This window comes from Sebastes fasciatus, chromosome 6 (genome assembly GCF_043250625.1).
Source record: "Sebastes fasciatus isolate fSebFas1 chromosome 6, fSebFas1.pri, whole genome shotgun sequence".
Taxonomy (NCBI): Eukaryota; Metazoa; Chordata; class Actinopteri; order Perciformes; family Sebastidae; genus Sebastes; species Sebastes fasciatus.
This window is the reverse complement of record NC_133800.1, coordinates 31,855,686-31,880,325: the sequence shown is the minus strand read 5'-3', so window position 1 is coordinate 31,880,325 and position 24,640 is coordinate 31,855,686. Positions and strand designations below refer to the sequence as shown.

The 24,640-nt window shown below is 37.8% G+C and overlaps 2 protein-coding genes and 1 long non-coding RNA gene across 3 annotated transcripts in view; 2 read left to right on the top strand and 1 right to left on the bottom strand.

Annotated features, from left to right (window-relative positions):
• LOC141769828 (rho guanine nucleotide exchange factor 28-like) overlaps positions 1-24,640 on the top strand; it is a 186,254-nt gene that overhangs the window by 63,181 nt on the left and 98,433 nt on the right. The window lies entirely within an intron of this gene.
• LOC141770223 (uncharacterized) lies at positions 1,562-6,088 on the bottom strand. Its single transcript, XR_012594471.1, has 3 exons — positions 5,955-6,088; positions 2,588-2,688; positions 1,562-1,673 (listed from the first exon to the last, which is right to left on the bottom strand). It is a non-coding gene; the product is annotated as an uncharacterized LOC141770223 (long non-coding RNA).
• On the top strand, positions 5,791-9,476 carry LOC141770222 (uncharacterized). The gene is made up of 2 exons (XM_074639862.1): positions 5,791-6,842; positions 7,784-9,476. Exons 1-2 carry the CDS (start codon positions 5,941-5,943, stop codon positions 7,836-7,838), a joined length of 957 nt encoding a protein of 318 aa, XP_074495963.1. The 5' UTR covers positions 5,791-5,940; the 3' UTR covers positions 7,839-9,476.

Genomic DNA, 24,640 nt, shown 5'->3' with positions numbered 1-24,640 from the left:
CGACTGCGTGTCATCACCCTCTCACCACCTCCTCCTGCTCCTGCTCCTCCTGCTCCTGCTCCTGCTCCTCTACAGCAGCGTCTCCACACTCTGCTGAGCAGCGTCACCCTGAGTCCGGAGCATCCTCTGATGTACAGGATGGGAGTCAGGGCTGCGTTAACTCGGGGCAAAATGCGAATAGGGTCAGTGCCTTCATTCTTAAAGGTATGACATTTCGAACGAAAGAAATTGCATGCCACAACATGACAGAATATAGGAAGCCACGTGCCTAAGAAGAACACAGCCACCACCAAGATGAGATACACCGAGGAGCGCTTGCTGTCTCTCTCCTCTGAAGGAGGCTCTCTCTCCAGCTGGAACCTGGCTATCATGAACAGCCTGATGTTCAGCCCTATCATTATGATCACTGTGAATATGTTGCCCGCAAACGTGCCTATGCTGGTGACCTGTTTGGCCACCCCGACTGTGACCACGTTGTTCACGGCCACGATGAGGAACGCATAGATCCAGTAGGAGAAGATGACCAGCAGGGTTTTGTTTCTGCTCATCCTCTGGGAGTATTTAAAAGGTGACACCACCGCGTGGTACCTATCTGCCTGCGCGGCCAGGATGGCCATGTAAGACAGCCCTAGAAACGTGTGCACGATGTAGAAGGTTCTCGTAGGCGAGCTGAAGTTGTCCCTCACGTCGAGGACACCTGCGTAATAGTAGGACACGCCGGTGCAGATGTCGCTCAAGCAGGTGCTCAGCATGTACATGAAGCGGTTCTCGCTGCGCAGCGCCTTGTTCAGCAGGATGGAGAGAGACACGGACACGTTGAGGAAGATGATGGTCGCAGCCAGGAGGATGTTGAAAAGAAACATCATCACATTGCCGAAGCTTGTGAGAGGCAGCACAGGAGACCAACCCTGCAGGCTGCTGTTACTCATCGGAGCAGAGAAAACAAGTGTTAGCAACAACAGAGTGTTCAGGTCTTCATGGCACAGCAGAGAGAGAGCTGACAGCATGCAGCTGTGTGACTGCGCAGCTGGGAGGCTTTACCTCTGCTCTTATCTATGTAGGGAGGAGACCACCTGGGTGACTTTAATGTCCATGGAGAACAAGTCAACAAGCTCATGATGAAAACACACAGAGGTCAACAACTTATTGACCTTTTGGCACAATTTCTCAGTGCATGTTTATCAGTTTCAGTTGACTTCAGTACTTTTTTTATATAAAACAGAACAGCCTCCATCTGGCTCTGAGGAAAGCAGCCTTTTGTGCAACAAACCAATCTATTTAGCCTTGTTTTTAACTAGAATCTGTTATTGCAACTAAAATACCATTTGATTATGAATCACCTTTGGCAATCTCTATTAATCTAAAGCACTTTGACTTTATGAAACCACTTCATAAACAATAACATTTATTAGTAACCTCTTGCAACTTTGTGCTCGTTAAAGGTTTTAGGACACAAGAAAGAAAGTAGAAAAGACTATAATTATGTAACCTGCTATAATCTTTAACTTTTCTTTTTTCTTTAATCTTTATTTGGTGCAAGTGGGAGGGTTTGGGCCAATGATCTTTGGCAGAGAACAGGTCAACAACCTGATGAAGAAGAGATCAGGAGAAGGAGATGGGGATGGATTGGCCACACAATCCGGAAACCGAGTACCAGCATCACCAGGCAGGCCCTTAGATGGAACCCACAAGGCAAAAGAAGGAGAGGCCGGCCAAAATCAATCAAAATGCTCAATATACGGAGAAATACACACAGTCCGTATTCAGAAATTGTGCGTTTGAAACAAGCCGTTAGGATTTCTGTCCATTTGTGATGTCACAAATGTACAATATTTAGACCATTACACGGTTTTAAACGTAAACATTCTAAACGTGTCCCAGTTTATTTCCTGTTGCAGTGTATGTAAATAACATCAGCTGACAGGAAGTAAACATGGACCCAAACTGTTGCCTAGCAACACAATTCCGTTGCAATTACGTTGAAATGCACTAAAACTAAGTGTTTCAGACAGAGGGTAATACAGGTATATACAGACAGGCAGTACGAGGAAAATAAAGTTTTTTTTTTAACATTACAGCATGTAAACATGTTCTAGTAGAAACATAAAATACAAGTATGAACCTGAAAATGAGCATGATATGGGACCTTTAAGTTGTTTGACCTCTTTTAATCTAAAGCACTTTGACTTTATGAAAGCACTTCAGAAACAGAAGCATATAGTAGTGGACATCAGCCTCTGAAACTTAGTGCTTGTTAAAAGTTTTAGGTCACAAGAAAGAAAGTAGAACGATATAATTATTTAACTTGCTATAATCTTGAACTTTTCTTTTTTCTCTAATCTTTGTGTTGTGCAAGTGGTTTCCAAAGTTGGGGCTCCCAAACTGAGGTTTGATTTGTTGCTTTTGGGCCATAAATAGAACAATACCGAACTATCAGTTTTAATAAGACGTATCTCCCCTAACCTGTCTGTACTGAGCTTGTCTAAAAGTTGCATACACCCTCTCTAACAGGGCTAATTATGAATCTATATAGAGTTAAGTAGTTGACTGAAACATGTAAATAAAACACAACATTTCTAGTACTCACAGCTGCTGGAGATTGCTCATGTTTAGTGTCTGGATGCTCCATCAACAACAGCATGTGTCCACATGTCTTCATTCAGACAGACAAGCTTCTAATCCAATAGTCTGGGGCAAGAAAAGGATTTTGTCAAATGCATGTTTGTGTCTAAGGTTAATGCATTTCTATCACTGCTTTATTATCAACTCTTTCAATTACACTGATTTTATTTCAAGTGTGTGTTTATCACTGATCTGATAGGACTTGAAGAGAAAACTTCAGTGAACCAAAAGCATTTCTACATCATGATGTCCACTGTGAGAACCAGTTTATGAGAGAAACTCAGTAGGATTCACTACACTGCATATACTGAATATATTCATTTGGACTGAACTTTACAGAATCTCTGCAAGATTAGAGATCATTGCCAACAGCAGAGAGAAGTCTTTTGGCCTTAAAATATTAGTTATTTCTCCCTCTAGTGGTTGAAAAGCACATTGACTTTAGTCAGATATTGTCTGGTGAAAGTTCTGAGATCAAATGATTCCATGACCTGATCACAGAGACCTTCATGTACTGAAGCAATAAAAACGAGCAAATGAGTTTAATGAAGAGGCCTTCAGGTGATTAATGCTCATTTATTTGGAAACTTTCATTAAACTTTGGGCAAAATGTACCTGAATTAAAAGAAGTGTCTATTGTGAGTTCATGTTGTTATAATCCAAGCAACATGTGTTGGTACGTTTGTTGATTCAAACGAGCACTTCATACCCATGCAGCTATGATCATTAGTTAATAACTGGTTACAGATGGCAAAACTGAATCATTCTGCATTTCAACTGTGTCGTACTAAAGGGAAGGCCTATATGACTTAGACCAGTGATTCTCTAAGTGGGGTCCGGAGACCCCGAGGGGTCTTTGGCACTCTGTTAGCAAAATCATTTGCTATAAATGATAAAACTGTTCTGTATCCTAAAAAAGTGCATATCTACACATGGGGATCATTTGCACCAATAAAACAAGCATATTGTGTCCATTACTCCCACCCACGTTAGCTTTGAGCCAATAGAAAGTCTGATATGATTGTGACACACAGCAATAATCCATTATTTTGAATCTGAAGCACTAAAATGAGAGTCAGCTTTAGACTGGTGAATTTAAACGTCTGGATTTATTAGGACTTACAACTGTGCATTTTCTGAAAGCTTTTAAGATCAATGACTTGAAATGTAGGCCATAAATGCTGTCAAGTTGAGTCCAAATGCAATTTGAATAAAATAGCCCTCTGTTTAAAGGTATATAAGTGTATTAGCTTTCAATAACATTGCAAATTTCCCTGCTGTGGGACTAATAAAGTATTATCTCATCTTATCTTAACATGTTTCATATTGAATTGTGTCTCTTTATCACTATGAAACAGGTCTGAAGGAGTTAGGTTGAATAGCTTTAGAATAGAAATAGTTCCAATGGCATCTAAGAGTACAAATGGTATTGAGCATTATGCTTAATCAGAGCTATGATTATGAGGGAGTCCCTATAAGGGGTCCCTGGGCCCAAAAACATTGAGAATCCCTGACTTAGACAGTCCTGCAGAGTTCTCATTACCAAGAACATCAATGTTGATATTACAAAACAGGGTGAGGCTGCTTTCAAATCTAAACTATAAACTCTGTTGTTCTCCTGTTCCATTGATTGATTGGTTTCTGTACTTTACTTTTATTTCCTTTGTTGCATTTGGTGCAACTTACAACTTATTACTGCACTTTAGTTCTGCTCTACTCCATTTGTTATTGCTTATTGTTTAAAGGGGACATATGCTCATTTTCAGGTTCATGTTTGTATTTTGGGTTTCTACTAGTGTTAAAAAACACATTATTTATCTCATACTGTCTGTCTGAATATACCTGTATTCACCCTCTGTCTGAAACGCTCCGTTTTAGTGCATTTCAACGGAATGGCAACGGAATTGCATTGCTAGGAAACAGCTTGGGTCCATGTTTACATCCTGTCAGCTGATGTCATTGACATACACTGCAACAGGAAATAAACTGGGAAACATTTAGTGTGTTTACATATAAAGCTGTGAAATGGTCTAAATATTGTACATTTGTGACATCACAAATGGACAGAAATCCTAACAGCTTGTTTCAAACGCACAGTTTCTGAATACGGGCTGTGTGTATTTCTCCATGGATTGAGTGTTTTGATACTTTCACATTATTTATATAGCACTTAAACCTGCTTTATAATATAAAAGACATGAAAATCTAACTTTTTACAATATGGGACCTTTATTGCTTTTCTTTGCATCTGTTTTTGAAATGTGCTATAAAGTTGCCTTGACTTAATTTAGAAGCTAATTAAGTTTTTACTCTGAAGAGGTAGCAGAGGGGAAAGTGAAGGTGTTGAACAAAAGTGATAAAAACTTGATAAAAGTTTTCCTTGGTCACCCTGTAGACCTCAGACAGACAATACGACAATACGATAATACTTTATTGTCAGACAGGTCTGAAATTTGTTTTGCATCACAGCAGCTCCATTTGCAACATCACAGAAAGGACAAAGACAAGAAAACAAGGATACATACATTTAAACATTACAATCACAGAAGACGATATTCAGGGCCCTTCAACGTACATTTAATCTGGGATTAGGCTCCACATTTAGTTTTAGGATTGACTGGTGTACAAAAGAGAGCTTCAGTCTAACTTTATTAAATCGTGGAACCCTGTATCTCCGATTTGATGGTAACAATTGATATTCACTCTTCAAAACATGGTTGGGGTCAGAGACGATGGTGTTAGCCAGCCTTAAGATGTTATTATGATAGGCTGATTCATAGAGTTTCTCAAGGGGTTGACCTACAATCTTTGAGCAGATTTTCATTTGGTGGAGCAGTTTTGACTTTAGAGTAGTGGACAAACTCTTGAACCGTGTAGTATAGCAATACTGTAGAACACTCATAATCACAGAAGTAAAAAACAAAAGAAGAATTTGTTTACTCGCCCCAAAAGACCTTAGGTGGTCTTTTTACAGACAAATTCAATGTGGTCTTTCCAAGATAACAGATGGTCTATCATTACTCCCAAATATTTATATGAAAATACCTGCTGGATTTTTTCGTTATGAATAACAATATGAACTTTATGAGAGTCAGATGGTGAACCAAATACAATTTCTTCCAAACCACTGTGAAAGTGTTATGGAAACCACAGGACGCACAAACAAGCCACTGGTGATCATCTTGTTTATTACCATCACCAAACACCCCTGGGACCTGTTGTGATTAGGACTCCATATGTCTGACATGCGTCTGTTCTGTTAAACATGTCACTTGAGCCTCTGCCCTTTAGAGATCTATCTGAGCATCTATAAATATAATGTGTGCTCGTACTTCTGGTGGAGCCTCCAGGATGCTTCTCCTCCTGAACGCCACCGTCCCTCTGTCGGTGGACTTCGACACTGCGGAGGACTTCCTCATCTTCATCTTCCACATTCTGTTCGCCACCAGCGCCGTGCTGGTCGCCGGCTCGGTGGTCATCGGGATCTCCTCCACTCGGTCTCTGCGAGGCCAGAACCGGTTCATATTCATGCTGAACACGAGCATCAGTGACACTCTGACCGGCTTCTCGGCCTACTACCTCGGCCTCTTTGACGTCCAAGAGGGCTACCCCTCCAGAAACGGAACGTTCTACATTCTACCCTCGTTTCTCGGTGTCAATGTGTTAACCTTCCTCTTCGCGCAGTTCGACCGCTACTTCGCCGTGTGCCATCCATTCTTCTACAATCGCTACATTACGCGCTCTTTCGTTATTGGAATCTGCGCGTTCTGTTGGATCTACACCTACTCCATCCTCACGGTGCAGAACATGGTGCCCATTTCGAAGGCGGCTCAAATAAACGCGTTCGGTGTGATGACTCTGCAGATTATAGTGCTCGTTAAAGTGTTGATGACTGTTAAATTGTATGTGATTGCCAGGAACCACCTGGTGAGAGAGGCGCCCAGCGCGGAGAGAGACAACAAGAAGGAGTCGCTGCGCATCATTGTGTTTGTGGTGATTTGCTTCTTGGCTCTGTGGTGTCCGTCCTTTGTTAATATCATTGTGAGACAGCTGACGAGGAAAGGTCTGAGGTCCAGGAATGAAGCCACCAACCTGTTCGCCACCATGGCGCGCATGAACGCACTGGTGACTCCAGCTGTGTACATCTGGGGCAGTCCGGCGCTGCGGGAGGCCGTCTGGAGAACAGGGTGGAGGAGGATCTGCACCTGCAGGAGGGCGAGGTGAGAGTGGCCCTTTCTTGCCATGAAGCTTAAACATCACAACCTCTTATACATCCCTGGTCTGTGTACCGTCTGTGTGTCTATTGTACATCTATTTTGGAGGTCCTTGACATGAAAAAGTTTGAGATTGCTCTCAAAATATGTGTGCTAGATTTTTTTCTAACTTCCATTTCAAGATTCAAGATTCACTTTATTGTCATTTCACTGAGTATTTGCATACACAGAAGGAAACGAAATATCGTTTCTCCCAGCTCCCGTCAGTGCATTAAAAAGGATAGAATAAATAAGTATTAAAATGAACATACCTAAAAATAACAATAAAAGAATAAAATTAGTAAACGTTTCAGACACAATTTCATACAATTTGCAGTCATACACCCAATTTGCAGTCGTGTTTAGCAGCAGAGAAAAGTGCATTTATGTCCATAATAAAGTGCTGTTTTGCATTACTGTTCCAAAAATGGTCTTTGACATGTGACTAGCTTTAAAAACTGTTATGTCCATCGCACACTTTATGCTCTTCTAGGAAGCAGCCGGGCAATAAAAAGTTTAATAAATATATAAGTAAGTAGGTAAATAATTATAATAGTATGCATCTATAACATCTGTATTGTTCAACACTGGCCATTTCGGTAGAGACATTGAATATGACTTTAACTTCCATAATTATGTATGACATTATTTTATATGTTGGTTTACATAATGTTATGTATGCAATTGAGTTGTTTGTATTAACACATAGGAACTATGTTTAAGTCTGGCGAGGTGAGAGTGGCCCTGAACTTGATTTTAAATGTAACTGTTTGGCTGTAATGCGCACGTTACGCACTGTTTTATATCTAAGGCCTATCTGTTCTACTTGTCCAATGTTAATAAGAAATATTATGTAAAACAATTACCGCAACTCCCTCTCTCTCTTCCATCATGTCTCTCTGTTTCAGAATTGGCTTTAACTTTGATGGAATGAAGAAGCAGCCAGCATCATCATCATCATAAGGTATCATAAGGAGAAAGGATTAAATGGCGCTGCTGACGTAAAAGTGACACGTGTTTCAATCACATCTGAATGTTCATTATGTAAAATGACTGAAACAAAACGCACTCGACAGATTGCGCAGTTGGACCTTTTTTGCGTGGGGATTAGTCAAATGTGAAATATGGACTGTGTTTGGGATGAGGAGAGGACAGTGTGTGTGTGTGCCACTGCTGCATGTTTCGAGGGCTGTGTGGGGCTAAGAGCGCTAATCTGACATTTCATTTGGAAACGATGTTTTGCACATGAAATACGCCTGTTTTTTTGTTTTTTTTGAGGGGGGTTCTATATTATATTCTTTATTTTTATTATTATTATTTCTTTTCTTAATTTAATTTCAATTTTGAATGTTGAAGTTGTTTTCTCTAGTGTACTTAAAGAGTTCGTCTATAAGCTCAGTATTTAAAAAAAATGGTTTATAAACTATTTACGAATCGTAAAATTGCATATATGAAAACAACCTCGAAAAAAGGAAAAAAAAAGAAAGTATATGAAAAAAAAAGAAACCCACCTGTCATATTTGTCATAACAGAATAAAATAAAATATACGGATCACCCTTTTCTTTAACACCCCCCTGTATTGCTTAGCTTGAATTTGGAATATGGATTGTGTTTTATTTACTGGTAAACTCATGTTCATCCAGGTGTTAACATTGCAGGTTATGAGAGCCTGTTATTCCCCTGTATTCAGTGTCTTATACTTAAGTTCGGATGGCATTTTGCTCATGCAACTCTCCATTACGGGTAAAATACTGTTAAAATAAACATTTGAATTATTTATGCCATGACAGACGATATCAACGTTTGAGGTTAATTGATCACATACAGTAGTAGAATATATCCCGCAGTTTTTTGTTTTAATTTCTAAACCCACCCAGGCCTGAAGTTACTGTTGCTATATGCTGTTTAATCATACTCGACCACGTTTGTAGTAAAAGTTGTCGAAAGATTTCAGTTTAAGTTTAAGATGATTGCATTGCCCGAATTTGAAGAAACAGTGTTCAAGTGGACTCATTCCTCCTCGGTTGTGTGTAGCCAGCGAGATATGTTTATTTAGTGATTTGTTTCGTAGCACAGTTTATGTGTGATGCTAATGTCATTATTCTGTTACAGAACAGATTACAGTCCAAAACCGCTGAGGCGAAGCTCTGCTGCTGGGCGCTGGCGTTGAGATGGAACGTTGTAATACAACGTTACAATGGAGCGTATACATTGACTTTCACTTCTTCTACGTTCTTTGTTTGTCACTAGACTTTCAACGTTCGATATATTACGTCACTTAATCTGCGCTTCGTTCGTTCTACTACGTCACTTGTTCTGACCAAATGCAAACAAACAAACAAAAAAACGGCGCTATTCAACGTATCTGTTGTTTGCAGAAACTTATTATGTCAACTTGTTTTTGTGCACTCGAGCACCGCGGACAGCTCCGCTAGCAGCCGCAGGTTCATGACCTCGGTCAGCTCCGGATTGTTGTTGTTAATATGATTTCTCCTCCACAAGACGGGCCTTGATGGTTGTGGTGGCAGGAGGCTCAACTTTAATAGCTATAATCTTTCTAATCAATGCAAAAGGTCACTTAACTTCTGTAGTTTTTTTTTTCTATTGTTGTTTGAATTGAAAATAATTCAAAAATAAAAATGGATCACAAGGGTAAAGCGCGATGGGACGTCATTGATAATTGTCTCTTCCTTTTAAAAAAAACTTTAAAACAGGGCTGCTGCTCTGTTGTTGTCGCAGTTCAGGTTGGGCTGCTTCCATCATGATCCTCTCGGTCAACATAACGCTCATTCCTCTGGCTGTTGACTTTGACAGTCCAGGGGACTATTTCATTTTTATATTTCACATCTTGGCCGGGGCTAGCACCGTGATAGTGGCCGGTTCCGTGGCATGGGGTATTATTAGGACCCATGCACTTTTAAGACAAAATCGATTTATATTCATGCTGAACACAAGTATTTGTGATACAATGACCGGCTGTGGTATTTTCTATCAATTTCTCTTTGATGTGCAAGTGGGCTTTCCTTCTAAAAATGGGACTTATTTCATTTTGCCATCGCTTCTTGGAGTTAATATCATGACGTTTCTATTTGCCCAGTTTGACCGATATTTTGCCGTGTGTCATCCATTCTTTTATGGTCGCTTCATCACCACAAGAGTGATTATATGTATCAACGTATACAGCTGGGTGCATGTTTACAGTCAGCTGCTTATAAAGCACATGGTGCCACTTTCTACAGCCATACAGATCGAAGTATACAGCAGAATCAATCTGATATTGATTATTATCACGAAAATAGGCATGACCATCAAGTTGCTCTTCGTGGCGAGACACCAGCTGCTGCGAGAGCCGCCGGGCCCGGAGAGAGACAGTAAGAAAGAGTCCTTGTTCATCATAGTGATGGTGGTTTTTTTCTTTGTAGTGTTGTGGAGCCCAGCCGTGCTCTATTTGATTGTGGCTTGGCTGACGGGGAAATTTATTGTAATTAAAAATGACGCTGTAAACCCAATACTCATCTTATCCAGGAGCAACGCTCTGTTTACTCCATCCCTCTATCTGTGTGCGAGCCCTTCACTCAGGACGGCCGTGTGGAAAATTGTGTGGAGCAAAATCTGCTGCTGCAAACAACCCAAAAGGTTAGTTGGACCAATAACAAACTAACACTTGATTTGGAGTGTTTAAACTTCACAGAGTCTCCACGGAATATGAAAACACAACTGCATTTCATATGCAACTTAAAGAAGCATTCAATGACATTTTAAAAGTAAAGTAAATCATTTATAGTAAATAATGTACATCGGATTTATTTTGCCAACCCTGTCTGCTAAAAATTAGGAATATGCTAGTAATTTAGGAGGAAACATTGTGTTGCCTAGATTATTATTATTATTATTATTACACCTGTATTTTTCTTGCCATGAAGCGTAAACATCACAACCTCTTATACAACCTGTCAACTTGTTTTTCTGCAGTGGAGCACCGCGGACAGCTCCGCTAGCAGCTGCAGGTTCATGACCTTGGTCAGCTCCGGATTGTTATTGTTGACAATAGTTTCTCCTCCACAAAACGGGCCTTGATGGTTGTGGTGGCAGAAGGCTCAACTTTAATAGCTATAAACTCTCTAATCAATACAAAAGGTCACTTAGCTTCTGTAGTTTTTTTCTATTGTTTTTTGAATGGAAAATAATTCAAAAATAAATGGATCACAAGGGTAAAGGGCGATGGGACATCATTGATTTATGTGTTTATGTATGGTATATAAATGTTGCTATTCCTTCGCTAGGAAAACGTTGCCAGTGAATATACACCACGATGCAAATAGGAAAACTCATTGTTGTGATTATTATTATTAGTGTTATTATTGTTGTTATTATTATTATTATTATGTCAACTGCATTTCAAATGTAATTTAAAGACGCATTCAATGACATTTTAAATGTAAAGTAAATCATTAATTGTGAATAATGTACATCGGATTTTCTGACCAACCCTGTCTCCTAAAAATGACATTTACATACTACTAATTTAGGAGGAAACATTATGGTCGCCTAGATTATTATTATTATTATTATTAATAATAATAATAATAATAATAATATAGGTATGGTTTACATAAATGTTGCACTGTTCGCACTACTCGAAAAACGTTGCCAGTGAATATACACCACGATGCAAATGGGAAAACACATTAGTGTTATTATTATTATTATTATTATTATTATTATTATTATTATTGTTGTTGTTCATTCTTATTAATATTATTACACCTGTGTTTTTCCTGCAATGAAGAGTCAACTTTTCTGCCGTGAAAAACATCAGCTAAACCCAGGACAAGTTTGATCATTTTAGACAATAGTTTTTATCTTACAATTTGAGATTATATCAACATAAATTCTCAAGTTTTTATTCTAATGAAATGCAAGGCACAGCATTTGATTTGACTTTCTGATTTAATGGAAATTCTATAAGCTGACAACTGTGGAACTGAAATGACAATAAGAGGCATCAGGTGATGCTGCAGTAGTAGTAAAGTAAGATTTTTACACAATGTCTTCATCTGTAGTATTTTGACACTGGAGGATGTCATGTAAATAATACAAGTAACAATAATTATAATAATTCCTGCCGTGAAAGAGGCCTCTCTGTTTTCCAAACAACCGGTTATCGGCCAGTAGCTAGTAGTGCTAGCAGCATGACATAAACAGAGTTTAATGTGTTGTAGGCTATTTACTAACACGCAGGGCAACAGCACAGGGCACAACGTCTTATACACCATGGTCTGTTGTCTAGTTTACATCCTTCGAAGGTCCTTGACATGAAAAAGTTTGAGATTGCTCTCAAAGTCTGTGTGCTGGATTTTTCTAACTTCCATTTATATCCATCGCCCACCTAATGCTCCTCTGGGAAGCAGCCGGGCAAACATGTTAAATAAGCAAGTCAGTAAACAGTTATAATAGTATGCATATTTATAATATTTTTATTGTTCAACACAGGCCATTTTGGTAGAGACATTAAATATAACAATAGAACGGACGGCATTTTGTTTTGCTTTTAGAGCACTTTGTAGGTGGACGTTTAACTGGCATCATTATAGTAGGCGACTCGATTACAGTCTAAAATGGCAGAGGCACAGGTCAAGAGACATGCCATCAGTTTTATTGTTTGCAATATTGGACACATATCGCTTTTAATGCGTATCGTACATTTCATGTTATAAACACAATATCATGTTAGATATGAACATCAATAAACTAACATTAACTTATATCGATTAGCTAACAATAACGAACGTTATCTCGTATCTGATGTTATGGAAGCAATAAACGTTTTGTAAAGATGTAACACTTGAACAGCTGATGAATTCTACATTCTAAATTCTAAATTCTAAAATTCTATAAATATAAATATAATATAAATGTGACATGATAGTACTAGTTTTTAATCATTACATAACAATTAATTGAACGCCATATCGAAAGACAGACCGGTGATCCATGAACCGGAAGCAGTGACGTTAACGTATTTAACAGTTTTTCACCAAAATCTTTGGAAGAAAAAAAATCGTCACGAAAATGTAACGTTACTCCATGTAGATCATAGACGATTGAATATAAATCGACTCGTTGAAATCGGTTGAGAAATGTTGAATGGAAAATAATTCAAAAATAAATGGATCACAAGGGTAAAGGGCGATGGGACGTCATTGATCATTGTCTCCTCCTTAACTTTAAAACAGGGCTGCTGCTCTGTTGTTGTCGCAGTTCAGGTTGGGCTGCTTCCATCATGATCCTCTCGGTCAACATAACGCTCATTCCTCTGGCTTTTGACTTTGACAGTCCAGGGGACTATTTATTTTTTATATTTCACATCTTGGCCGGGGCTAGCACCGTGATAGTGGCCGGTTCCGTGGCATGTGGTATTATTGGGACCCATGCACTTTTAAGACAAAATCGATTTATATTCATGCTGAACACAAGTATTTGTGATACAATGACCGGCTGTGGTATTTTCTACCAATTTCTCTTTGATGTGCAAGTGGGCTTTCCTTCTAAAAATGGGACTTATTACATTTTGCCATCGCTTCTTGGAGTTAATATCATGACGTTTCTATTCGCCCAGTTTGACCGATATTTTGCCGTGTGTCATCCATTCTTTTATGGTCGCTTCATCACCACAAGAGTGATTATATGTATCAACGTGTATAGCTGGGTGCATGTTTACAGTCAGCTGCTTATAAAGCACATGGTGCCACTTTCTACAGCCATACAGATCGAAGTATACAGCAGAATCAATCTGATATTGATTATTATCACGAAAATAGGCATGACCATCAAGTTGCTCTTCGTGGCGAGACACCAGCTGCTGCGAGAGCCGCCGGGCCCGGAGAGAGACAGTAAGAAAGAGTCCTTGTTCATCATAGTGATGGTGGTTTTTTTCTTTGTAGTGTTGTGGAGCCCAGCCGTGCTCTATTTGATTGTGGCTTGGCTGACGGGGAAATTTATTGTCATTAAAAATGACGCTGTAAACCCAATACTCATCTTATCCAGGAGCAACGCTCTGTTTACTCCGTCCCTCTATCTGTGTGCGAGCCCTTCACTCAGGACGGCCGTATGGAAAACTGTGTGGAGCAAAATCTGCTGCTGCAAACAACCCAAAAGGTTAGTTGGACCAATAACAAACTAACACTTGATTTGGAGTGTTTAAACTTCACAGAGAGTTTATCTCGATTGCTGCATCTCCACAGATTATGTAAACACAACTGCATTTCTAATGTAGGTTAAAGACTAAAAGACATTAATTGTGAATAATGTACATCTGATTTTAGACGGACAAAATAAGTGAACGGCAGCAGTAAAGGCCTTTCACAGGGCAGATATTTTCAGGGCCCTGGTTTTGCGCTGGCTTGTGGATTTTTTGGCCAACCCTGTCTTCTAAAAATTACATTTATATGATACTAATTTAGGAAGAAACGTTATTACGCCTGGATTATTATTAAAGTTTATTTTTTGGTCAATATATTGAGGAAACTAACATATCTGGCAAGTTGCATTTAAATGTTGGTACAGATTCAGTAAAAAGTAACGTATAGGCTATTTGAGATTATGACAACATAAATTCTCAAGTTTTTATTCTAATGAAATGCAAGGCACAGCATGTGATTTAACTTAAAGACACGTTCAATTACTTTGGAATTTAGACAGTCAGAATAAGTGATTTTGATATTGAATTTATTATGTGCGGTACATAAATGTTGCACTTCTTTCGCTCGGAAAACGTTGCCAGTGAATGTACACCACGATGTAAATGGAAAAACGCATTTGTGTGATTATTATTATTATTGTTATTATTGTTGTTGTTATTATTATTATTTCAACTGCATTTCAAATGTAATTTAAAGACGCATTCAATGACATTTTAAATGTAAAGTAAATCATTAATTGTGAATAATGTACATCGGATTTATTGACCAACCCTGTCTCCTAAAAATGACGTTTACATACTACTCATTTAGTAGGAAAACATTATGGTCGCGTAGATTCTTATTATTAATATTATCAATAATAATAATACATTTAGGATTTATGTGTGGTACATAAATGTTGCACTTCTTTCGCTCGAAAAACGTTGCCAGTGAATATACACCACGATGTAAATAGGAAAACACATTGGTGTTATTATTTGTATTATTATTATTATTATTATTATTATCGTTCATTATTATTAATATTATTACACCTGTGTTTTTCCTGCTGTGAAGAGTCAACATTTCTGCCCTGAAAGAGGCCTATTATATCAGCTAAACCCAGGACAAGTTTGATCATTTTAGACAATATTTTACTTTAAATTACAACTTTAAATTAGAGATCATGACAACATAAATTAAAAAAAAGTTTTTATTCTAATGAAATGCAAGGCACCGCATTTGATTTAACTTCCTGATTTAATGGCAATTCTATAATCTGACAACTGTTGAACTGAAATGACAAGAAGACATGTTGACAATCATCGGCATCTGTGACGGAATACTGCAGCAACTCCAGATGTTTTCGTCTGGTTTTCATACTTTGCTGGATTACAAAAGTATTTATCTTTTTCGATTTTTTTACACAATGTCTTCATCTGTAGTATTTTGACACTCTAGAATGTCAAATTTCATGAACATAATATAAGTAATAATAATTATAATAACTCACAATGTTTCTTCCTATAGAGTTGATAGAGTTGGCGGGATGATTTGGAAGACTTCACAGGGACAATAAGCTCCTCTTTGTCTTCTTGAGTGTCCACACAGGTTTGTAGAAGTTTTAAAATTTTGAAGATACAGTTTTTTGTCATTTCAGTCTTTCAAGGTTCAGCCAAATTGTAGGCCTCCTGAACACTTTTATTTCAGGCCATGACTTTTATTTCAAGCTTGACTGATGTTTGAAAGCTTTTTTAACTACATTCTTAAATGCCCCTGGAAAAACACCTGTTTTGAGAACAGTTTACAATACAAAGGCCAAGATCAGCTATGTGATTTCTTCCTTAAAATAAGTGTGTCAGAGTGGGATCAAGAAATACTGTATAAAGATTTAAATCTACAGTGTTATTGTAACAACCTCTGATTTGTTTAATGTGCTAAAACATAAATAGTTGTAGGAGTTGAGTTGTTGTGGAGAGGCTATACTATATGTGGCACCCCAGATACACATATCATGCTGCATCCAAAATTGTTAATTTTCTGATTAGAATTTCTAATTTATTATCAGTGCTGTCATGCTCATTTGTTCTTTGTAAAGTTTTTTTTGAAATATCTTACATTTGTATAATATCTTTATACTTTAACTAGAATTGTTAATTGAATTATTAGAATTGTTATTGTTTGGTGTATAAAATGTGCAACAAAACAAAGACACTTGCCTTTCTGGTTATACAGTTGTTTTATAATCTTTGTAGCAAACAGTAATATTATGGCAAGCTATGGTTGTGTGGTTGCAGGATGATGAAGGCCACAAGCGAAACACTCGTCTCACAATAAAGTTGTTCTTTAAACTACACTAAGTGTTGTTGGAGTTTTGACCTCTTCATGCTATGGTTGTGACATATGGGTTTTAAAGCCAAGGCCAATTAATAACACAATTTGACCATATTTTAGGCCAAAAACAAACAAAAAAAATACCTCCTGTACAGCACCACCACTAACTTTGACCTAACATGACTCGGTCATATACTGCAAGGATTCTGAGTTAAGGGATGACTAAAGGGGACTAGAAAAAAAATATGAAAAGTTAATTTCTTTACTCATATTCCAAAGGCAATAAAATAATTGAATACATTTTAAAAACGCCAACTGTATCTAGTCTTCATACTGCTCTGTTGTGCAGCCTGACTTTGAGAGAGTGAATTAATATGATGACATGCAGCACTACTGTGTCTCCTGCTGTGCAGAAGCCAGGCCGATTTACACGAGGTCATAGTGGACAGCTCCTGGTGCTGAAGATATGTCTAATACACGACGAATAAAAGGTTATATACTCTATATATAAATGCAAAGTTAATTCGTGGTAATTTCTTTAAAGGGACCGTTTGTAACTTCTTACACTTATAAATCACCCGGGTCTGTTTCCCATGTACGCTCGCGTGAGGCTACGCTGTTCAGACAAGACTTCAACACAAACTACACAGAAGCACTAAAACCGCAAAGTTATATGTAGTGAAACCCGTCTGTTAAACAGTGTTGGCCGCGGTCGGAGGACGCTACCAACACTCAGCTCGCTCCCACCTCATGTGAATGCCTGCACACTACACACTGCAGAAGACTTCGTAGCTCTGAGAATATCTAGTGAATGTACAGTGGACGTTTGTGCAGAAATAAATGCTGCAGCTCCTCCAGACCAACAGAGGTGTTCCGTGTCTTGTGAAGTGACGGGGCTCTGCAGAGAGAAACGTTATCGTCTCAGACCAAAACTCCGGTGTCTCCCCTGTTCCCTCCGGCCGCGGTCAGGAGGCTGAGACAGGAAAAGACAACACTAGGATCAGCATTGATTCATGGAGAGACCTTTGTCTGGTCAGCTAACATTACTGAGCTATGCTCGTTCATGTCTACGTAGAGCGAGCACAAGCGCAAACAACAGGACGCTGACTTTCGTCTACAGGTGTCGCTGTTAACAAGCATTTCTGATTCAGTCCCTTTAACGCATTTACAGAGTTATTATATATATTATATATTATACATATATATATACATATAAATACATATACATATACATATATACATATATATGTTTATATGTATATATACATATACATATATATGTATATATACATATATATATATATATATATATATATATTTCACAAAAATGAAAGGTGTGATTAGGTCATGCCTCATGAGGGAAGATCCGTTTGGGTTTCCATGGGCAGTGGCTTATCAAGCAGCTATATAAGGAGATTAAAGTCAAAGTGCATTTTTGGAACAATGCCCCTCCCGAACATCACAGCCTCTGGAGGAGTACCTCTCTCGGTGAACTTCGACAGTCCTAAGGATTATCTCATCTTTCTCTTCCAGCTTGTGTTCGCTACAACAGCTGTTCTGGTAGCCGGACCTGTAGTCATCACCATCTTGGCCACCAGAGCTCTCCGCCTCCAGAACAGGTTTCTCTTCATGCTCAACACTAGTATCTGTGACACGCTGGTTGGCTTCTCAGTCTATTATCTGGGTCTGTTTGATGTGCAGGAAGGATATCCTTCCAGAAATGGAACTTATAACCTGTTACCTTCTCTTCTCGGGGTTAACGTCATGACCTTTTTATTCGCACAGTTTGACCGCTATTTCGCTGTTTGTCATCCATTTATCTACACACGCTACATCAGCCGGCGCGTGGTGATCTCTGCAAACGTGTACTGTTGGCTGCAGGTCTATGGTCAGTCCATCGCTCTAAGTTTCGTGCCATTCTCCAAAGCAATGCTGCTGTATGCCTGCAGTATTATCAGCTTACAAATCATCGTGGTCACCAAAGTGGTCATGACTATCAAACTGTATGTTGTCGCCAGATATCAGCTGGAGAAAGATCCTCCCAGTGCAGAGAGAGACAGCAACAAGGAGTCACTGAGGATTATAGTTTTTGTTGTCATTACCTTTTTGCTGCTATGGGGCCCCTCTTTTGTTAATATCGTCCTTAGACTGCTGTTAGGAGGAGGGCTGACTTTTAGGAACGAGGCCACCAATGTGTTCGCCATCATGGCTCGGTTGAACGCTGTGTGCACACCGTCTGTGTATATCTGGGGGAGTCCGGCTCTGAGGGAAGCCATGAGGAGGACTGTGTGGAGCAGAGTGTGTCCGAGATGCAGCAAGAGGAGTAAAGTAAAGGGGGAAAACTAGATGTTTCCACTGTGTTATCTGCCATGGTAAAAGACCTGTAGGTTAATTTGTATATATGCAAATATGCATTTTATTTCTACTTATTTGCTTGTTTTCTCTGTCTTTTAAATGCAGTTTTAATGTTTTCTTGAAGTCTTATGTTTAATATGTTAAGATATTTTCATGCTCCTGTAAAGCACTTTGAATTACCTGTCTGAATGGGGCTCTATAAATACAATTGCCTTGTCTTATACGTGCTGTTGATAAACTAGATTGAACTGTGTAGAGAATGAAAGGATCATCTGATGTGAAACTCCTTCTGTACTGTAGTTGTTGGGTCTAAATCTATTTTGAACATTAAATAGAAGGAATGTAAAGATGAATAATGTGCCTCTATATCATGAAATGTCACTATCCAAATTAATGACTGACATGTCTCCTAAAAAAACAAAGAAAGCAACAATATTTATCAAGATTAATTTTGTTTTTACCCAGACTACACTTCTGTGAGGATCGGGTGTAAGTGGTTTCTACATGCAGTCCAAGTCCAAAAACAATTTATCTAGATGAAAAAAAAACCCACAGGCTTATTGCAAAATGATGTCAATAATAATATAGATCTGTTAGGCCTATTCAAAATGTTTATTATGAATTATATGTACCTGTTTTAACAGAAAATGTAAATGAACATGAACATGACCAAAGGTCACTGGCTTTTACATTATAAGAAATACAATTTTAAATCATAGACTACTTCTATGATCCCCATATGCTGAGTGAAAGATAAACATACAGACCCTATAATAAACTTCTCTGATTACTACTTGAAATCATTACGTTTAATTGAATAATTCTAATATCTGAAAACTATCTGCACAAAACTGCTGTAAATTAAAAAAATTAAAGTAAACATCTTTTGAGAGTATAACTAGAAACATAAATCTAATGACCCTCCAGACTTCTTGTTTGAAATGTTTGTAATTTTTGTGCTCTTTTTTTTCAGTTTATGTTTCCTGCAGCTGCAGAGTTATTATAGGATATATGGGGAAGAGGGTACTGACATATTTGTGTTGATTAGTATTTGGATTCAATTCATTCTCACTGTGCAATAAAAATTTTCCACTTGTGCAATTTTGTTAATAGTCTGTTTATTGTCAATACTTTATATACTGCCTCTATTTTTATATTTCCTTATAGTTAAATTGTTTATATTTTGTTTCACTTTGTTTAGCTCTTTTTTTTACTGTGTTAGCTGATGCATCTTGTTTTTTGCACTATCCCCTTTGCTGCTGTACACTGAACATTTCCCTACTGTGGGAGTAATAAAGGAATATCTGATCTTCTCTTATCTTAATTATTACAAACATTTGCACAGTTTGTAAATATACATGATAATGAAGTGTGCACCCTCTGTATCAATACTCTAATACTAATCCATGTTTATCAATGTTTCAAAAGTTTAATCATAAACACTAATATGAAAGGTGTGATTAGGTCATGCCTCATGAGGGAAGATCAGTTTGGGTTTCCATGGGCAGTGTCTGGCTACATAACCAGGCGCGTGGTGATCTCTGCAAACATGTACTGTTGGCTGCAGGTCTATGGTCAGTCCATCGCTTTGAGTTTAGTGCCATTCTCCAAAGCATTAGAGGTTTATGCATTCGGTATTGTCAGCTTGCAAATCATCGTGCTCACCAAAGTGATCATGACTATCAAACTGTATGTTGTCGCCAGATATCAGCTGGACAGAGATCCTCCCAGTGCAGAGAGAGACAACAACAAGGAGTCACTGAGGATTATAGTTTTTGTTGTCATAACCTTTTTGCTGTTATGGAGCCCCTCTTTTGTTAATATCGTCATCAGATTTGTGGCTCGAGATCTGTTGAAGTATAGGAACGAGGCCACCAATGTGTTCGCCATCATGGCTCGGTTGAACGCTGTGTGCACACCGTCTGTGTATATCTGGGGGAGTCCGGCTCTGAGGGAAGCCATGAGGAGGACTGTGTGGAGCAGAGTGTGTCCGAGATGCAACAAGAGGAGGTAACAGGAGGGATGAGGACAAACACTGCATGCAAAATGCACTTCAACTTATTTATCTATACATAGTGTGATTTTTTTATATGATGTAGCCTTTGCTCATTTAAATTGTCTACCTCTTGCATGGAAATAACAAGAACCAGAGGACTCCATTCAGCACCTTATTCTAATCAACTTTAACTGTGTTCTTTTTTTTTTGGCCCTTTGGATTCGGTGACAAGAGACTGTATGGAAATTATATAAGGGGACCGGAAAAAAATATGAGAACTGTAGGTTTAATAAAAAAATATATATATATTAAATCATTTTTCTTTGAAATGCAGTTTGCTCGTCTGATGTAGATTTTCGTGTTTTATTTAGATCGTTTTCTCTTTACGGTTATAGTGCAAGAAACCCTTGGCTTCCTCAAAGATTTTATAATAATAATGAACATATTTATTTATGTATACTCAACCCCAATAGTATTCTGAAATAGTACTGCTACACTACAAGAAACCCTGGGCTCTCAAAGATTTTATAAAAATAATGAACATTATTTGTTTATTTATTTATTTGTATTTATTGTTTTTTTTTACTAAACCCCGATCGTATATTCTGAAACAGTAAAAGGGAGGAGGTTGCATTGTGTTTGCAGCTCCATCAGCTCGCGGTGCTACAGTACAGTTAGTATGTGGTACTTTGTGTTAAATTCTGAGTTAAAAAAAAGAGACTATTTGATCGTACAATATCTAATTTTAGCTATTCATGAAGAGAGTACCTCCATGAAGGTCACTCACTCGTCTTTATACTTCCGTTATCCTATGAAAGTTTTTGATAATGTGGGCTTAAATGCAATGGATTATAGTATACATGTATATATAAAGTATAAGGAACATTTGTGCAGAGGAGAAGTTGGGTAACTCAATCTCCATACCCATATTACAAAAACAATGCAAATAATGCATAATATTTAAAAACCGCCAACTGGATCAGTCTTCATCCTGCTCTACCGTGGGAGAGACAAACTTTTTTTCGGCCTGCAAATGAACTGAAAGACAATTATTCGTAAGAATCTGCGAACTAAAGGTTATATTGAATTTTCAAGTAGTTTTATTTTAGTTTTGACTTTCTAATTTAATTTTTAGTTTAGTTTTAGTTAGTTTTCAGAGTGCGTTTGCTAATTTTAGTTTTTCCAGAAAGGTTTAGTTTAAGTTTGTATATATTTCGTGTTAGTTTTACAGTATAGTTTTAGTTTGTTTTTTGTTAGGGTCAGGTATAATGTGTGAGGAAGCTACATATACATACAAAATACATGTTTGGAGAACTGTGTAGGAATGGCCATTTTAATGATTAATCTTCACGCTACTTTAGTGTTCAATGAGAAGCAATCCGTTCAATTTCTGTGGTTCAGGGTCACACGAGTTGATGGAAATTCATGTCTCCTTTTTTGGGGGGTATTGATGTATTAGTTAAGGAACTAAAACTGAAATGAATTTGATCATATATATTTTACTTTTTATTAGTTTGTTTTACTCAGGCAATATAGTTTCACTTCAGTTTAGTTTTAGTTTTTCTTAAAGGTCCTATATCATGCTCATTTTCAGGTTTATACTTGTATTTTGTGTTTCTACTAGAACATGTTTACGTGCTGTAATGTTAAAAAAAATATATATTTTCCTCGTACTGTTTGCCTGAATATACCTGTATTTACCCTCTGTCTGAAACGCTCAGTTTTAGTACATTTCAACGTAATTGCAACAGAATTGCGTTGCTAGGCAACAGTTTGGGTCCATGTTTACTTCCTGTCAGCTGATGTTATTTACATACACTGCAACAGGAAATAAACTGGGACACATTTAGAATGTTTACGTTTAAAACCGTGTAATGGTCTAAATATTGTATATTTGTGACATCACAAATTGACAGAAATCCTAACGGCTTGTTTCAAACGCACAATTTGGGCTGTTGTGTATTTCTCTGTATATTGAGCATTTGGATAATTTAACAGTATTTATATCGCACTTAAATCTGCTTTATCATATAAAAGACATGGAAATCTCACTTTTTACAATATGGGACCATTAAAGGATATAGTTTTTATTTAGTTTTAGTTTACTAAAAATATTTTCCACATCTTATTTTCGTTTTAGTTTACTATAATAAACCTGCTGATAACTTGGGAAGAATTTATACTGTAGGATTAACAAACATTAAACCTGTTCTAATATTAAAAGATACAGAATTACCTTTATTAGAACTGATTATATTGTTGCATCAGGATGAGGACATATTGTTAATGACAGCACAACCAAAGCTGAGTAAAAGCCTAATAAAAGCCTAATCTAAACTAAATTCACTGGCTGGTGTTAAAAGGTAAAAAAAAAAAAACGACATTAGATCACATCATCTCAAGAGATGAAGGCTGGTGACTTCTCGGTGCAGTCCTCAGTTTAGTTTTAGTTTTTCTTAAAGGATATAGTTTTTATTTAGTTTTAGATACTAAAAATATTTTCCACAGCTTATTTTCGTTTTAGTTTACTATAATAACCCTGCTGAGAACTTGGGAAGAATTAACAAACAGTAAACATATTCTAATATTAAAGGATACAGTATGACCTTTATTAGAACTGATTATCTTTATATTGTTGCATCAGGATGAGGACATATTTTTAATGACAGCACAACCAAAGCTGAGTAAAAGCCGAATGTGAACTAAATTCTCTAGCTGGTGTTAAAAGGTAAAAAAAAGAAATTACATTAGATTACAGCATCTCAAGAGATGAAGGCTGGTGAAGGAGGTTATGTTTTCACCGGCCTTGGTTCTTTGGTTTGTTGGTTTGTTGGTTTGTTGGTTTGTTGGTTTGTTGGTTTGTTGGTTGGTTTGTCCGTTTGGACAATAACTCCAAAAGTCCATGTTGGATTTGAATGACATTTTGTGGAGGAGTGGGGTGTGGCACAATGAACAATCCATTAGATTTTGGTTTCGGGAATTTTTTTAATAAGGCTGCGCAGCCTTTGCATTAACACCATAGGCCACCACAGGGGGACATACATGAAACCTGCCTTGGCGGAGGTCTGCGCCCTCCGAGTGCACTTCTAGTTTTTTATTTTTTCACTTCAGTTTAGTTTTAGTTTTTCTTAAAGGGTATAGTTTTATTTAGTTTTAGTTTACTAAAAGCATTTTCCACAGCTTATTGTCGTTTTAGTTTACTATAATAACCCTGCTGAGAACTTGGGAAACATGTATACTGTAGGATTAACAAACAGTAAACCTTTTCTAATATTAAAGGATACAGTATGACATTTATTAGAACTGATTATATTGTTGCATCAGGATGAGGATATATGACAGCACTAACTAATGTAAACTACATTCTCTGGCTGGTGTTAGAAGGTAAAAAAAACGACATTAGATCACAGCATCTCAAGAGATGAAGGCTGATGACTTCACTGTTCAGTCTTCATATAAAATAAAGGTTGCACTTCAGAATTACGCACAAACAATGCTCCCCTACAACACCACAGCCTCTATGACAGGAGGAGGAGAAAGAGGAGGAGGAGTACCTCTCTCGGTGAACTTCGACAGTCCTGAGGATTATCTCATCTTTCTCTTCCAGCTTGTGTTCGCTACAACAGCTGTTCTGGTAGCCGGACCTGTAGTCATCACCATCTTGGCCACCAGAGCTCTCCGCCTCCAGAACAGGTTTCTCTTCATGCTCAACACTAGTATCTGTGACACGCTGGTTGGCTTCTCAGTCTATTATCTGGGTCTGTTTGATGTGCAGGAAGGATATCCTTCCAGAAATGGAACTTATAACCTGTTACCTTCTCTTCTCGGAGTTAACGTCATGACCTTTTTATTCGCACAGTTTGACCGCTATTTCGCTGTTTGTCATCCATACATCTAC

Bases quoted from the DNA above. Each gene is read 5' to 3' on its own strand.
- LOC141770222 (XM_074639862.1), top strand. From the start codon at position 5,941: ATGTGTGCTCGTACTTCTGGTGGAGCCTCCAGGATGCTTCTCCTCCTG. The intron at 6,843-7,783 runs GTGAGAGTGGCC...TCTCTGTTTCAG, and splicing joins TGCACCTGCAGGAGGGCGAG to AATTGGCTTTAACTTTGATG.